General features: G+C 31.4%; 1 protein-coding gene across 3 annotated transcripts in view; it reads left to right on the top strand.

The window, feature by feature from the left end:
- Nucleotides 1–13,068, top strand: part of LOC106074492 (ceramide glucosyltransferase-like) — a 44,086-nt gene extending 31,018 nt beyond the window's left edge. For all 3 annotated transcript variants that reach the window (XM_056017979.1, XM_056017982.1, XM_056017988.1), the window contains exons 3-11: nt 892–1,007; nt 1,910–2,051; nt 2,397–2,499; nt 2,616–2,717; nt 3,038–3,153; nt 3,908–4,086; nt 4,700–4,783; nt 4,940–5,132; nt 6,235–13,068. In XM_056017979.1, the coding sequence (XP_055873954.1) occupies nt 892–1,007; nt 1,910–2,051; nt 2,397–2,499; nt 2,616–2,717; nt 3,038–3,153; nt 3,908–4,086; nt 4,700–4,783; nt 4,940–5,132; nt 6,235–6,414 (1,215 nt within the window). In that variant the 3' untranslated portion in view covers nt 6,415–13,068. The remainder of the gene's footprint in view (nt 1–891; nt 1,008–1,909; nt 2,052–2,396; nt 2,500–2,615; nt 2,718–3,037; nt 3,154–3,907; nt 4,087–4,699; nt 4,784–4,939; nt 5,133–6,234) is intronic.
- Nucleotides 13,069–17,127: the final 4,059 nt, after the last annotated feature.

Genomic DNA, 17,127 nt, shown 5'->3' with positions numbered 1-17,127 from the left:
ATCATGAAGTGTTTGACTGTGAATCATCTTTACTCTGACACATTTATATACTAGAATTGCATGCTTAAAAACTAGACTCGCATGGTTAGATACATGATACTGGACTTTAATGGTTAAAATCTGTTGAAAATATGAAACAAAATATTTAAAAAAACAAAACTTAAAAAACAAAACAAAAACAAAGCTTATATTATATTAAGTGTAATTGTATCAATTATTTAGACTTCATCATATAATTAATTTGTAATAGATCTAGACAGACAATAAATGTGTATGCTTGGAAATATTATTTACCACTTGTTTTTGATTAGCACAACTTCATGCATTTAGCATGCTCTCTGTGCCATGGTCCTATCATTTGTGTGGACCAGTTAGGGATGGGAAAGAGGAAGTATCAGGGAGAAAGTGTCTGTGCTAGCATTGACTTCGAACTCCAGGATTCAAGCCTCCTTGATGGAAAGACTGACACACTAGAAACTGAGCTAGACAAGTGCTAATGAAAATAGAAGGTTTTATTGTCTATAGTTAGTTTCAAATTTTAAGCACAAATTTAATTATGTATGCAAGGTTTATCTCCCCTTAATACTGTCTCTATATAAAACAAAATTAATTAATTACAACTAATTAATAAAATTATTGGGTCAATTTTATTTTTTAATATATGTGTTATAAGGGACAATGAATAATTTTATAAAGTTTCAACTTGATCCAAGAATAGGGAAAAATAACGTTTACAAAATGTGTATAAGATAGACAGAGTGAGTTGATATATAAGCTTTGTGAAAAGAAACAAAATCAATTAATTATTGTCTATATTGGCATTATGTTTTACTAACTCAAACGTTTCATTAACGAAATTATAAATAATGTAATTTGTTACCTCCCTTTCAGATGTGGAGCTGGGACCCTGAGGATACTCTCTACTATGTACAGTTTATACTGGCCAGTGTTGCCTTGATGATCTATACAGGTGTTATGTTCTTTACTATTGTGTCTCTTGTGGCCAGGTGAGAATATTATTGACATTTTCACATTAAATTACCTCAATCTTGTACCTATTTGTTAAGTCAGAGAACACTTTGTTTGTAGGACAAATAAAAACAATGATTTTGAAGAATTTAGCAGATTGTAAAAATATTAAATATCTTTTATTTTAACTTGCAACAAATGTATCTTTCCCCTTCTCCCTAATTTTTCTGGTCCTTTAGAAATTCCTGGATGAATTATAGGAGTAGTCTTGAACATTGAAACATTGACTTAAATCCCCTGTATATCAGAGATTTTCTAGCGTAACCATGTTTGTTTATTGAAATGGTAGGGCTAATTTGAAAGTTTTACTCTACCTTGGGTGTTGAAAGGTTGACCACAGCCATCATGAGTGGGTCCACATGAATGTGTGTAAGGGTATATGAGGTGTGTAAGATTTAAAGTAAGTTGGTGTCTTGGCTCTAAGATAGTTAATCATAGTCAGAGACTGGAGTTTAAGAGAGTCATTCGGAGACTGAACTAGGGCTTGGAGTTGCTCGCCAGAAATCCAACCCCCTAGACAACGATCTTCACAACCACCTATGGCAACCACTACATACAGATGGTTTGGGACATAAGACAACATAATTGAAATGTTTGTCTAAAGAACCTTGCAGTCCTCAGTTTTAATAAATCATATCTTTCTATACTTTTGTGTGTATCTAAACAAAAAATATTTTGTGAAACAAAAACTGAAAAAATATTATGCGTATATTTATATACTACATATTTTGCTAAAGTTAACTAAATCATATTCATATATTTTACACATTTTTGATTATTTTGATTTTTTAAAAAGCCATAAAAATTGTAAATAACCACCAACATTAGAATCTATGGAATTACATCATTCCAATAATATTAATACAATCTATATCAACAGCAAATTGTACTTACACAAACCTTCTGGTATGCTAGAGATGGGAGATGTTGTGCCTGGTGTGTCCATCATTAAACCACTTATGGGAGTTGATCCACTTCTGGAATATAATTTAGAATCTCATTTTAAGTTGGCGTATCCTAAGGTAAAAGTTTTAACCAACACAATGTTTCCATCATCATTTTGTCTAGTAAAGATTTGTTACTTTTACTTTTGTATTCATTTTGCTGTAAACAAAATTGTCAAAGATAGAGATCAGAAGCTACTAGTTTTTTTAATTACTGCTAAATGAGATTTGCATGCCTAGGCTCTTAAGATCTGAAATGAAATAGAATTATTAATATATTCTTTTTTTACATCTTCTTGGTAAACTTGTATTATTTATTGACAACTTTTTTCTTTTTTAAACAAATTTTATGATGTAAGTAATTATATAGTTGTAATTGCTAATTATAGGATAAATCTAACAATAAATATCTTCTAATTACAGTTTGAGTTGTTATTTTGTTTCCATGATGACCAAGATGCAGCCATATCCTTAGTAAACAAATTACATGAGCGCTATCATCATGTAGATGTAAAACTTTTTATAGGTATGTTTCATCCATTGCTTTTGCTTTTAAAAGATTTATTTTGAGTAATCATTTCAAATTTTTTTGGGGGGGTATTTTATACAAAACTTATTGATGTATATGCATTCTATTTTTAGGTGGAGCCAAAGATATAGTGAATCCTATGGTACAGAACATGGCTCCTGCCTACAATGCTGTACAGTATGAATTTGTTTGGATAAGTTCAAGCCGTATTGAAGGTAGGAAGGATTTGATAAATATCTTATGTTAAGATACTTATAGACATTTTTTAAAAATATTTATTAATTTTTTTCTTTCAGTTATCTTTTTAAATCTGTATTATAAGTGCAAAAGAATTTTTTTTTAAATCACAATCTTTTTAATTTGATAGTATCCATAGTATAGATCTAAGAAACTAACAGCTTCCATCAGCTCAGTACATCAGTGCATCAACTGTTATTGTTTAGCTTTGAAAGTAAACTTAAATTGTGCCTGCTTCGTGCTTTAGGTCTTGATTGTAATTATTTTTTACTATTAATAATATATTTTTGTATTTTAGCCTCAGATGTTATTTTAAATGACATGACTAGCAAGTTACAGAAACCAAATGTGGCTTTAGTTCATCAAATTCCTTTTACTACCGATAGTCCTGGGTTTGGCTCAACTGTTGAAAAGGTTAGTATCTAGTGTTTGCATCCCCCTACCCTCTGGAATTTAAATGTGGCCCACATTACTGTAAAAGATTTATATTTTATTATAAAAGGGGTCCATAGAATGTCATGACTGGCCCTTGCATTACTATTCATTAAAGATCTTTTACTGACTTTTCAGTGTAATACTAGCCTAATACATTTTGGCTAATAATAAAAGCCTTTATCTGTATACTTGCTTGTATAACATAAGGGCCTCTTATTTCATAAAGTTCTACAGAATTACAATAGTGTGAACATAGTCAGATCATAATTCAAGCTAATTAAGGTTAGGCCAGTATGCATTAAGATTACAATCCAGCCTTCAAATGCAAGTTACAGCCTTCAAATACAAGTTACATAAACCAACATATGCATGAGTTTAGTTCTCTATGACACAAAAGTCAAAAGTAATATTTTTTTTAGAACAGGTACGAATGTATGCTCATTTTTCTCATATGGCATGCAATTTGAGGGCCAAATCATATGGTATTGACAGTGCCAATTATGACACCAAGTCAGCCCCTGATGGTTACATAAACTGTTCATTATAAATGCTAAATTAATTGATAAAACATGTTTTAAGTTACATAAATTATTGTATAGATATCTATATTTATAAATTTGTAAATATTTACCCATGATTTGTTTAGAAGTTTAATTATTTTGAAAATAATGAATCTTTAAAGAGTATAATTTATAAAATTGTATAGTTCAGCAATTTGTAAAAACATTTTCAGATTTACTTTGGCTCTGCAATGGCCAGGTTTTATATAGCCTTCAACATGCTCGGCCTGTGCTGTGTGACCGGCATGTCTTACATTTTTAAGAAGACATCACTTGATCAGGTCAATGGGTTAGCCTGGTATGGACGCTATCTGGCTGAAGATTTTTTTTTAACTAATGCTCTTCATGAAAGGTAAATATCAATTTATTTGTTTTAAAGTGTTGCAAGGCATTATTTTACCACAAATACTGGTGTTCTTATTGATTTCAAAACCATAACCATAATACTAGAAAACAAAGAAAAAGTATGCTGAACAAAAAACACGAGTTTAAAATTTAAACATTTATTTTGTAATATTTGGATATTTTAATATTAACAGTGTCATGTGTGGCTTAAACTGGCTACCTATCAGTGGGTATGAACTGAGTTGTGTTAGTGGCCACGCCACCTAACAAGGGGCTTGAGGTCGAATCCAGACTCAGGCAGAGTTAAGTTTGCTGAGCTCCTAAAGACAACTCAGAAACCTTCTCCCAGATAACCACTCCCCCCACATGTCCACAAAAGAGATAGGACGATAGCGCAATAAACATGCTTTAACATAAAAGCAATTTTGTAAAATAAAATAAGGCTTTTATATTTTATTTTTTTGTTTGATATAAACACTTGCCATCTCATTGACATTATTAATGCTGTTGTCATTTGGTCATTATTTTTTGTTTACTGTGCATTTAATTATTATAAGATTTTAAGAGGTTAGCCTTTATTTTATTAAATGTAACAAGTTTTTTAAATTCAACTGTTTCAGAGGCAAATTAGTTATGTCAGCCATTCCTGCCAAGCAAAATGTTGGACAAACAACTCTGTGTGGATTTATTGATCGTATGGTTAGGTAAGTCGTAGAAACTCACATTTTACTCATTAACTTGAAAGAAAATTACATTTGAGTTTATATTAACTCTAGGATCTGTGCAGCATCAATGTATATAACAGTGTATGTGATAAAAATATTTGTTTTCAAAGATGTATGTATCTCTTATGTTTTCAGGTGGGTGAGGCTGAGGTTAAACATGATGACTATTGTGACACTATTTTTAGAGCCTTTATGCGATTGCTTCCCTTTGGGTGCTATAACAGCATGGTCTTTACATCATTTTTTTGACATCCATCCACTGTACTTCCTTCTAGCACATGTTTTTTCATGGATAATAATGGATTATGTTCTTGTGTCAAATGTTCAGGTGAGTTTGTTTTTGGCATACATATATAATTTGACAGAGCTATGACCACCCATGTCTTTTGTCATCATCTTTTTGGCATATGTATATAACTTGACAGAGCTATGACCATCCAATTCTTCTGTCATAATCTAACATATTTTTTTAAGAATCTTATTTCTATATAGAAAATTCTAAATGGTGTTTCAGTCTGATTTTAAACTGTCTACTATCTATGGACTCCACTCTTTGTCTATCTGATAAAGCCCAACATACTTCTGAAGTGCATGCATTTAATAAAAAAAAGTTGTATCTTTATATTGTACCATGAGATAACAAGCTTCACAAATCCAACTATTTTTACAAAGCTAATATCAACCTCACTCTGTCTATGTCTGTCTGCCTGTCAGGTAAAAAGTGGTACACATTATCTCTCCCACACCCATTTTCCAATCAAAGTTAAAACTTCTTGCAATTATTCATTGACATAGACAAGACATGAATCAATAAAAAAAGTAACCAATTGAACAATTAATTACTGGTAATTAATTATTCTGTTTCATAACAACAAGGGAAATTAATCCTTCAGTATTCACAAATATGGCTAAATTAGTTAGGCTTATCATGAATTTTATTTGGTAACAATAATAGTATCCTATAGAAAAGGTTTTGCATATAAAATGAATCAATCATCTATTAGCAAATGCTTAGCTTAGTGGAAGCGTTATTCATTTTTCGTTCCTTTGAATTTATAACAAGGATATATATGAGATATTAACTTCAATTTTATATTCAGAAATACAGGTTTTAAATGTTTATAGGGGGATATTGTTTTATTTGATAAAGTTTTTTTTAAATATATTTTTAGGCTTGCTAGATTTTGAAAATGTTTTTGGCAGTAATTATTTTGTATTCAGAGGAAACTTTTGTAGAGAATGAAAAAAAAAAAAGAAAGATGATTTTAAGACATGCTAATTTTGTGAACTTATTATTTACTCTTAATTTTTTATCTTTTTTTTATCAGGCCTCAGTTTGTGTTATTTATCCTGTCAAAATAAGTCAGACAGTATTAAGCATTTTTTTTTTTTCAGAATTTGTTATTCTAATTAAAAAATTTTTTTTTCAGAATGGACCATTGTTGTTTTCAAAATTTGAATTTCTTAGAGGCTGGTTTATCAGAGAATTATCTGCAACTTACGTCTTCATTATTGCAGTTGTTAATCTTCACTACATCCATTGGGGTCATCGAAAGTTCCGTGTTAAATTTGGGGGACTAACAGAACTTGTTCACAATGAAATCTTGTGACTGAGCAGACACTTAGGATTGTTTCAAAGACACTTTATTTCAGCTCCTGGACTTGAAAGAATGAGCTTGTAGTTATTTGCTACTACTCCATAGCTATGTGCATTGTGACATGCGATCTGGAGAGACCACCCAGATTGAGTTTTGTGGTCTCTATGTCCATAGGTAGCTTGGTGACACTACTCAATAGTTGAGCAGTATAACTTTTGGGTAAACTTCAGGCATTAGTGGTGTGTTTACTGAATCTAAATCTCTTCATTTCTTTGATATGACATACCACTATAATCTTGTATTAAATGTAACTAGCATAATATTTCTGATTTAAAAGGTAATTTCCCTCAAAAAAGTTTTTTAAATGGGAATATTAGAGATTTCCATTCCATGACAAAGTGTGTGTACATTTGAAAGCTAAAAACTGCATTTATTTTTCTTGAATGCTCTTCTTGTTCATGTCATTTTTATTAAAGTTTCTTTACCCCCTAAGTGTTGTGTGGAATTCTGAAAACTAAAAAGTTTTGAAATAACAAAACACTTTGTCACTAATGCCTGTGAAAAATTTGTTTTGTTTACTTAATATGTTGTAAATATTTTTTTGTTAACTTTGACATACTAAATATTTATTGTTATAATTCAGAGAGAGAGTAATAACAGCTAGTTAATGTGTTTAAAAGTGTTGATGAATGGTTAAGACATAGAGAGGTGTATTTTGAGGAGATAAAAGTTTGAAGACTTCATAAAGATGACTGTAAATTATTTTCATGTTATTTGTATTACAAGTGTAGCTGCGTGCACTGTGTCATACTAAATTATTGTGTAGATGTGATCTGTGAGAGAAGACTTTTGACATTCCATAAGAACTATGTGCATATCGTACCAAGCCAGTAGCTTACTGATGCTGTTATTTAATCTTTAGATACAATGTCTTTGAACTTAGGATTTAATGAGTTGGCAATGGGTTCAGACATCAGGTCTCATTTCTATTTCAATGTGTCCTGAATCTGGATAAATTTTTGAAATGGAATATTTGTCCAATTAAGGAAGGTTTCTTATTATATCAGACATGCCTGTAAGATCATTTGTGGTGCCCCAACAGACTTAGAGATAGATGAGGTGGTGAGTCCAGTTACTAGTACTAGAGCAAGATATATAAGATGTAGAATAATCTAATCTAGTTAGGCTTAAGTTGATCTTAGAATAGATATATAAATGGTAGAATTTCCTCTACCAGATGTTATGAACAAGAATCAACATATTTAAAACACTTAAAAACTACTGCCATCTGCATTCTTTTCAAAAATTTTAAAAGTAGTTTTTAAAGTAGAAGAATGATACGCCTTGTTTACAGCCATTGATATTTTCATCTTCATTGTGAAATTTTTATTCTTTGAAAAGACAATCCAGGAAATTAGACTTGCTTGTGTTTGCACTATGCACTATCTTTATTATGCATTTTAAAAAAAAATGGTTGTGGTTATTGAAATATTTTTGTCAAAAAAGCAGAATTATGAACTACTAAATGAATAGATTGTATAAACTATGAAATGGTAGGCATGTCTGCTATGTAAGGGCCTTCTTTCAAAAACATTCACCAGACTTATGTTTTCAGTTGAATTGCACAAATTATAGAACATGACCAAAGCAATGTCCATGTTTTTTTTTTTACTTTAGTTGAGCAAGATCTGATCATGTTTTTATTTATTATGAACCCTGACCTTAACTACCTGCTAATAAGCAAATTTACAACCAAAAAAAATGTAAACAGTAACATATGTCCCATTTTTTAAAAAATCATCACAACTTCCTGTGAATGAAAACTTTCTTCAGGAGATTGTTGTGTGCAGAAGTCCTTGCTCAATTGTTATCAGTAGGCATTTAACAACAACAAACAATTTTTAAAATAAAAAAAATATGCATCTTTTGAAAAGTTATCTACTAATGCTATTTGATTAAAACTTTTGGACATTTTATTGCCAGGATGTTAGGGATTGCATTTACAGTTGTCAAGTATTAGCACTATTTTTTTTAATTACTTATTTTTTTTTATTCATTCCTACTGTGATATTATTATTATAATATTTTTTTTTTTGAGAATAGATTTTTATCAGCATAGTTGGAATTAGAGAAAGCACAAAGAAAATGTTTATTTATATTTAAAGCAGTGAATGTATTTTGTAGATTATGGATGGTGTTATTCTTGTACATCTACACGCATGTAAGCTGCTCGACACAGGTTTTGGTTAATAACATTTGTTAATTTCACTACTAATTTAAAACATTTTCATATTGAATTCAATTGGTAAAAATAAAATATGTTGGTAAATATCCTCAACAGTAAGTTTGCAAATGAATTACAAATTTGCTCACTTAGAGCTTTAAACCAATGAAGATAAAATGTGCAGATAAAAAACTGGCATTGTAATTAAGGAAATTTTGTTTTGTTTTTTCATTGTCATTTTATTATACATAGCTCATATACTCTTTTTTTCCCCCTATCCACTTTGATGTGGTACTTTTGTTCTACCATCAAGTAAGATACTTAATAATATGAGATTGAATTCAAAATTGAGAGCTATGTTTCAATAACATCGTGTTACTTAAGAAAGAAAAATCTTAATTTCTTGTCTCATGTGTTTATGTTTTTTTTATTTTCTTCTTATCAAAAAATAATTAAATCCACTTTTTGAAATAACAAGGCCAATTCAGAAAATACTTCAAATTATAGTATTTAATCAGTGACCAAAGACTTCAATAGTGTTTTGCTATTGAATCATTCAACTACTTACTTTTTTTAATATTTTTTTTTATTGCCTTGTGAATTCATGTCAACTATGCATATATATATATTTACTTTTGTTTATGGGGATGAAACCTTTTTTTTTAAAGATTTGTTTGGTAGTATTCATAATTTGGGAAAGATGTCTGTATGCTCATACTCTATCAGTGATATGATCAGTCTTAATAGCAGTACTTGATTGGTGTTAATACTGGCTTGTGGCTACCGACATATTTAACTGTATTTTAAAATATTAATATGACCTCTGTTGTAATTAATATTATAAAAGCTTCATAATCCACAAACTAGTTGTCCCTTTTCTTGTAGTCATAGACTCAAATTGAAAGTTTTTCCAATACTTCTTTTCATTTCAGTGTACTTAAATAAAAGTAAGATCTTGAGGAGTTATTGCCACTGAAATTTACAAATTCATGGTTTGAAACTTAGTTTCAGATGTTACATAAGGAATTAATATTATTTGAACCAAGTGTACTGTAGGATAGCAGAGGATGATAGTGAGCAGAGTTTATATTTAAGACCATCCCGACAACAATCTGAAAAGTAATTTAACTCTTTCTCTCCTAACTGACGATATCGACGTTGATTCCATCAGAACGTGTTAAATAATAACGGATAGAAAGAGTTAAGCAAACCACTGTCTTAAAGTGTCTAAAAGGCTTTGTTGTCTACTATTGATCTATTGCCAGCCCTCCCTAACGTCTCACATCATCTTTTAAATGTGTTTATAGGAGGGTAAACTGTTATTATCACTACCAGGGCATTTGTTGGTCAATGGGCAAATTTGGACTATTTTTAAAATAAGTTTTTAAAATAATAAACATTCCAGTATCTTGGGCCATCTCATGAGTTTTCTGTATGTGATGTCTTGAGTGGTGACCTCTCTTGTGTATTTTAGCCAATTCATTGATGTAGGCCTGTATTTGAGTTTTCTTGCTTTGATATTTTGTACAAAGAAATAACACTATCTTCCATGATCATTGAATACTACTTATTAAACAAGGCAGCCATGATGATGGGGTACACACTCTTCCTTTCTTTTCTTAACTAGTTCTAACTTAAGTTTATTCAAAATCATAATCAGAAAAAGAAAACTGCAAATTACTTACATCAGTTGAAATATCAGATTTACTAATTTAGAATACTGTACTTGTGCATTTAGTTAAAACACTTTGTTTCAAAGGGTAGTTTGCAGAATTTTTTTTGTATAATTTGATGTATTCAGCAATACATATCAGATGTTGACAAAAAAAGACATTTTTGTGAATGCTTGATGTGTGCATCTTTTTTTATAGATCTTAAGAAAATGTTTTGGGATTAGTTCTCAATTTATGGATGCATCTGATTGGCATATAATTGATTTTTTTTCTCTTAATGTTACTGTATTTTATTTTTATTATTGAATAGTTAGAAATATTAGATTTACTGTAATTGTGAAGAGGTTATCTGTAAAAAATTATTAATTCAATTAAAAGCAAAAAAAAAAAAAAGAATTATTTTTTCCTTTGTTGTGAATGTATTGATAAATAATTGCTATATAAAAACAATTATGAAGTATTTTGTCTGGTGAAACTTTTTATTTTTACAAATGGTATTAAAGTATACATTCTGAGTTTTACTTTGACATTTATTGACATTATATTTCCATCAAATCAAAGAAAAAACATCCATAATTATATGTCTTAAACATTTATTTTAATTTTGATCAGACTTGCCCATGTTATTTTTTTTTTTATCACTTGTTTTTCTTCTACTATTTTTTTCATCTGTAGCCTCTGTTTGACTTCAATTTACTTAACAAGTAAAATACATGGTCCTAAGATTTCTCCTGTTGAGAGTCTGGAAAGTCAATTGAAAATGTGATGCCAAGCTCAAATCTTTTTGCCTTAATTATTGTTGTATTGTTGTTTTTTTTTTAAGTTAAATTTGTGACTCTGTTACTCGACTGATTGATGTAAGCTAACTTGTCCCCAAGTATTACTGTCGACACTGCTGTCTTTATTCAGCATTCATTCTATTTCTTTTGGAATGAGAGATATTTACATTTTGTTCAAATATTAAATTGTTTATTGACCAATAAGGATTGCAATGATGTGGGCTGTATGTAATTTGTAATTTTGTTCTTCATTCTTTTGTGACTTTGTTATTTTTGTTTGTAGGTTGTCCCATTGCAGTTTTTCACTGTTGTAAATATCACCCCCCCCCCCTTTTTTTTTTTTTTTAAATTAAGAAGGCAGAGAAACTTGCCATATGCAAACTTAGGTCTAATTGGTCTCTTTCTATATATTTTTAGGATAACTAAAGGATACTACTGGACTTTCTAACGCACTGTTTATGATATAGGAGAAAGAAATAGTGACTATTTGTCTATCTTAAGCTATTCGTATTATGATTTATAGAATCTTGATTTGTTGTTGAAATTTACCCTTTAGACACAATGGTCTTAAACATTTGGAGAACCTTTGCGTTCAAGTATTCTCTTAAACTCACAAATGATTTGAATTATTGTCATTTTTTGTTTAAACTAGTTGACATTTTTATTGTTCTAATTTGTTTGTAAAATGAAAATATTACATTTTTAAACATATCAATGTATACATTATACATTTTCAAAGTTTCCTGGATGATCCTGTCATAGTGATTGGGTGTTGTTGTTGTTTTTTAAATTAAATCTTGAATTTTTTATTTTTTTGTTAAATATATCTAATATTTAAAAACATTTAAGAAACAATATTCCTATTCCATGTCAATTTTATGATAATGTTAGAAAAAAATCTGAGCTATAAGGGGATCAGAGCATAATCTCATCTGCCACCAAAATTATGCAACCTTAGGAAATATTTATTTTTTTATGTTTGAAATCCAATTAGTCTTATCTTTAAAACAATCTGGTCATTTCTGGCCCATTGTGTAATGTAAACTTTCTGTACAGTGTAAAGTGATGTTAGCAAATTAATGTACCTATAGGACTATAGGCCAATTAGAACTATATTCTGCTGTTGGAATAACTACTTAAAACTAAATTTTACTGCAAATACTGATTATATCAGCAAAAAAGGGCAGCAAAGATTATGATTACTAAGAAAACTGTCCTCGTTTAATGTTAGCGAAAAGGCCTTTGCTATGTTTTATCGCGCTCATATCTGTAATATTTTAAGTTTCAATATCACTGCCTGGTATGGCAATCTGAGCATTAAAAATAAAAATAAACTTTTTAGAATCCTAAATGCTGCTGGTAAAATCATTGGCAAAAAACAAACCCCATTTGGGCAGTTGTTTGAGACAAACTTCTATAAAAAAGCTAACAAGATCCTCGAAATAAAGAATCACCCTTTGTGTCAGGATTTTCTGATTTTACCATCACAAAAGAGATACAAGACACCGATGGCAAAGACAAACAGACACAAACACTCTTTTGTTCCCCTGGCAATCAAATCATTAAATAAGAACAATCTGGTATAAACTTTGTCACATGTAAATTATGAGTGAGTCTGGTGTGAATGTACACTTTGGTGTAATGCACAAATTGTAAGACAAATTTCCATATGGACAATAAAGATTATTATTATTATTATTATTATTAAAAAAACAACAACTTGTATTGCAATAGTTATGATCTACATGTAAAAATGTGTGTGTTTTTCAAGTTGTGTGTTCCAATATTTTATTCAACATATCAATCCTTATGTTTTTAGATGCAGATGTTCCTGTAAGGGGTTAACAATTTTGTTGTAGTTAATACCTTTTTGATATTTGTAAATAGACCAAATATAAACTTATTCCTATTGTTCACCATTTTGTATATTTAAATAAAACAAATTGATTGTATTGATATTTTATTTGATGAATACAAGTATTCCACTTGACAGTTTGTTTTTCAGTCTTATTCTTAGCAAAGATGTGATGTTTGTCGAACTTATTTATCAAGTAATTTGACAATACCAATTGTTATCTCAGTTTTACTTCACAATTACTTAATTAACTGGAGGCACAGTGGCTGAGCGGTAAAGCGCTTGGCTTCTGAATCGAGGTCTGGGGTTCAAATCCTGGTGGAGACTGGGATTTTTAAGTTCGGGCTATTCAGGCACCTCTGAGTCTACCTAGCTCTAATGAGTACCTGACATTAGTTATGGGAAAAGTAAATGCGGTTGGTCGTTGTGCTGGTCACATGACACCCTCGTTAACCCTAGGCCACAGAAACAGATGACCATTACATCATCTGCCTTATAGTCCGCAAGGTCTGAAAGGGGAACTAACTTTCATTCCAGCACAAGCTTTAGCTTAGGGCCTCCATTTTCTTATAGCCTCTTTAATGTTCCAGGGATATTTGCAATCATATTGAAGAAAGAGAAAATGGTTTGTCTGATGTTGTAGACGACAAGGGCGTAGTCTGTGAGGGGAGAATGAATAAAAAAATGCTCCGTAACTCGAATAGTTCTGGCCTAGAGCCTTATTCAAGTCTAAATCCAGTCTCGATTAAAGATCTGGATCTTGGTCTCCAAACTAATTAATTTGTTTGTCCAGATAGGATGTAATTGTTGAAAAAAAAAACGGCTCCTGCTTATCCCATCTGACATACTAGGCCTACATCGTGGAAGGCATTTTATTTACTTGTTGAAAGGGATGACCGTTGACCTTGTAATGACAGAAGACGCGTAGAAGTTGAGTTTAATCGGGTTTTTCCTTAGTGACGTGACGAGTAATTAAAAAGTAGGATTACGAACTAGTTACTAGAGTGAGAGTGACGGACAAGACGCCTTAGAGGACGACACGACTGTTCCCTTTTACTTATTCATTAAATTGTTTGAAGTTATCAGCCTGAGTTATTAAGTATATTCTTTATTCAATCTGTTGTTGTGTCTTCAACGAACTCGCATGCAACATCAACATCTTGAATCTATAATTATCAACAAACAGACCATCAATTTAACAACCTCTAGCCGAATGAAAGTGAAAATAAAAAAGTTTGGTATTTATTCCCTATTATATATAGATGTAGAATTATAGATAATGGTCACCTTCAATCGCGAAGCGACTCTGAATCATCTCATGGAAATGAGGTGAATGCCTGGGCATTAGCTGTGGTCGGAAAGATCGATGTCCACACATCAGCCCCCCCCCCCCTTTTTCCTCGCAGCTGATGTATCCAAAGGAACGGCAAGTGCGATACAGTTTGGGGTTAGCGGCGTCGCAGGCTCTGCCAGGGTGTAGCATTTAGTGCTGCAAACTGCCTAAGTGTCGCCGGCTCCTGATTTTTTTTTAGGGTTGACTCCTGAAACCTTTTTTATGATTGGGTATAGCTGCAAGGCAGCAGAGCTTTGAGAGTTTTCCTTCGCCTAGGAGGGTAGACAGCAATTGCTAACGAGCCCCTCCGGCCCAAAGCTTACTCGTTTAGGCGCCAGTAACTCGCCTTCGCCCCTTCCGTTAGTGAGAAGGGTTTCGCCGGACTCAATATCTGAGCCATACATGAAGTCCAGGAGTTTCCATTAGGAAGCATTTTATAGGTATTGGATTGCTTATATGCATTTCTACTTCCAGAAATGACAACCTTGATAGATAGATATAGATAGTATGAATAAAAAAATACAAACAATTCAAATTTAGTCTAAATTCGATTTATAAATCTTTTTTTTTTTTTTTTTTTTTTTTTGGGGGGGGGGGGACTAAATATATATATAGGGCCTATTCATGAAGAAAAATTGATCGCATATAATTAGGGAACTGTAGGCTACAAGAAAAAAGAAGAGGCAGAGATGGCGATGAAAGTCAAGATAACAGAATGGAGAACCTGTCATTGAAAAGAATTCTAAGGCAAAAAAAATAGAGAGGAATGGAGAAAGACGATTGACAGATCATGTGTTGTGCCCCAACACTAAGGATAGGGAAAGGTGGTGAGGTGAATCCAAGATATAGAAAGATATGAAAATAGATAGCATGATTGATAGGCCTTAGCCTTAGGCCTACGCCTTCTGTTCAAACTTTTAATTATTTTAAATTACCGGTATTTTAAATTACCGGTATTTTAAATTACCGGTACAGCTTTATTCCGAAATAAAGGAATAGTAGCCGGCCCATAATTCCAAAACTTTAACAAGAAAAACAACAAATATTTTGAAAAAAAGTTTATACGAAGTGTAGTTTTATCAATTAGTTTGGATTAGTCATGTATACTAAGTTTGGATTAGTCATGTATACTAATTAAGTTTGTAAGCCTAATAGATCTAGACCAGGGGTGGCCAACCTTTTGGTTCCATGCGCCAATTTTGTTTTCAATTTTTTTTTAGATGCGCCACTTAAAATTGTATAAGTTTCTGTATAGTAGAGGAGTTGATTTAAGAAAAAACAAAACGTTTAGTTATTAAGTCTATCTTTGTTAACATTTCTAGTTTGCATTTATAATTTTAATTTATTATTTCTGTATGACCCAGTGGCGTAGATAGGGTATATGATGCCCAGTGCGGCAGCTCGTGATGATGCCCCCCCCCCCCCAAAAAAAAGAAAGGAAACAAAAAAAAAAAAAAAAGAAAGGAAACAAAATAAAAACTAATGTGTATTCATTGTCAAAGTATTGCTACTTCGTCAAAAAAAAAATCAATTTAACAAAAAAAAAAAAGATGCTACAAATAAATCTTACAGTGCTTTCTTGCTCTTAAAACTATCAATAATTTTATCCAAATCTATTTTTTAAAATCCATTGCCAAATTAGTAAGTTTTAAGTGCGCAGTCTCGAATTGGCTCCACAGCCACATGAGGAAGTGTGCTCTGAGATGAATCACAATTAACTAGTTAGTGATGACTGATGAAAAAAAATACACGTAAAAAAGATAATTTGCATTAAAAAAATTGATATTACTGTCATTACTCAATGGTCATTAAAATTTTCAAGAAACTAACAAGAATAACAGTGAAATGAAAATTAACAACGACAACTATTCTAGATCTAAGTTTTGGATATTCTTGTTGAATTTTAAACATAATCAATAGTCAAAAAAAAAACAACTTGAACATCTCTTTCTTGCTGCTGTCACTTTTTTTTTAAAAAGTTGTCTTAATTGAAAAAAAAAATATCTGGTCACGACCTGAGATGAACTCCTATTGAAAAATCAGAGCATGAAGGACTAGTCCTCCCGTAGTGCTCTGGCAAGAAACTTAGCTGTCCGGCGTAGTGCCTCATAGCTACCATACAAGTCGAGTGACTGCACAGGCAAGTCCCCCCTTAGCTCGCGGAGCTGGGGACAAGACATGCGAGACTGTCACGACCAGGCCGGCCCATTTGGTACTTGCCCACCGGGCATTTGCCCGAATGCCCATATAGCCAGTCCGCCCCTGGTTGGGGGTGTCGATAGTTTGTAGCTCATTGCTTGTGATATTTCTGCTTAATTCTTAACTTCCTCGGTGTATTTGGGAAAAAAAAGGGGGGGGGGAATTTCTAAATTCCAACGCTTTCCCTTTTGGACAACTGAAATTTCTTAAAATGTAACTAGTTGTGATAAAAATCTGGCAACGTTGTTGTTAACAAAAAAATCTGGCTATGAATATAAACAAAGCATGTTGTGATCAAAAAATTTAAGACGCTATTAGATCTAGGATTACTATATATTTTTAGATCTAGATAGTAGATTCTAGATTTAGATCGATAGATCTATAACTAGTAACTAGAGTAACTATTAATTATTAGATGTAGTAGTACTAAGTTAGTATTACCACTACTACCACTAGTCTTACTAGACAAGACACTATAATAGTGACTATTAAATACTATAGGGGTAGGCCTAGATAGTAGATTCTAGACCTAGATAATAAAAAATTATTATTAAATTAATACTAGATCTAGATTATTCTAGATCTAATAATAATACTAATAATAGTAATAATCTGTAAATAATTCTAATGATATCAATGATAATGTCACTAGTCACTAGACT

The sequence above is a fragment of the Biomphalaria glabrata genome, chromosome 1 (genome assembly GCF_947242115.1).
Source record: "Biomphalaria glabrata chromosome 1, xgBioGlab47.1, whole genome shotgun sequence".
In the NCBI taxonomy this organism is placed as follows: Eukaryota; Metazoa; Mollusca; class Gastropoda; family Planorbidae; genus Biomphalaria; species Biomphalaria glabrata.
Note: the sequence above shows the minus strand (reverse complement) of the source record. Positions and strands in the feature narration are given on the sequence as shown.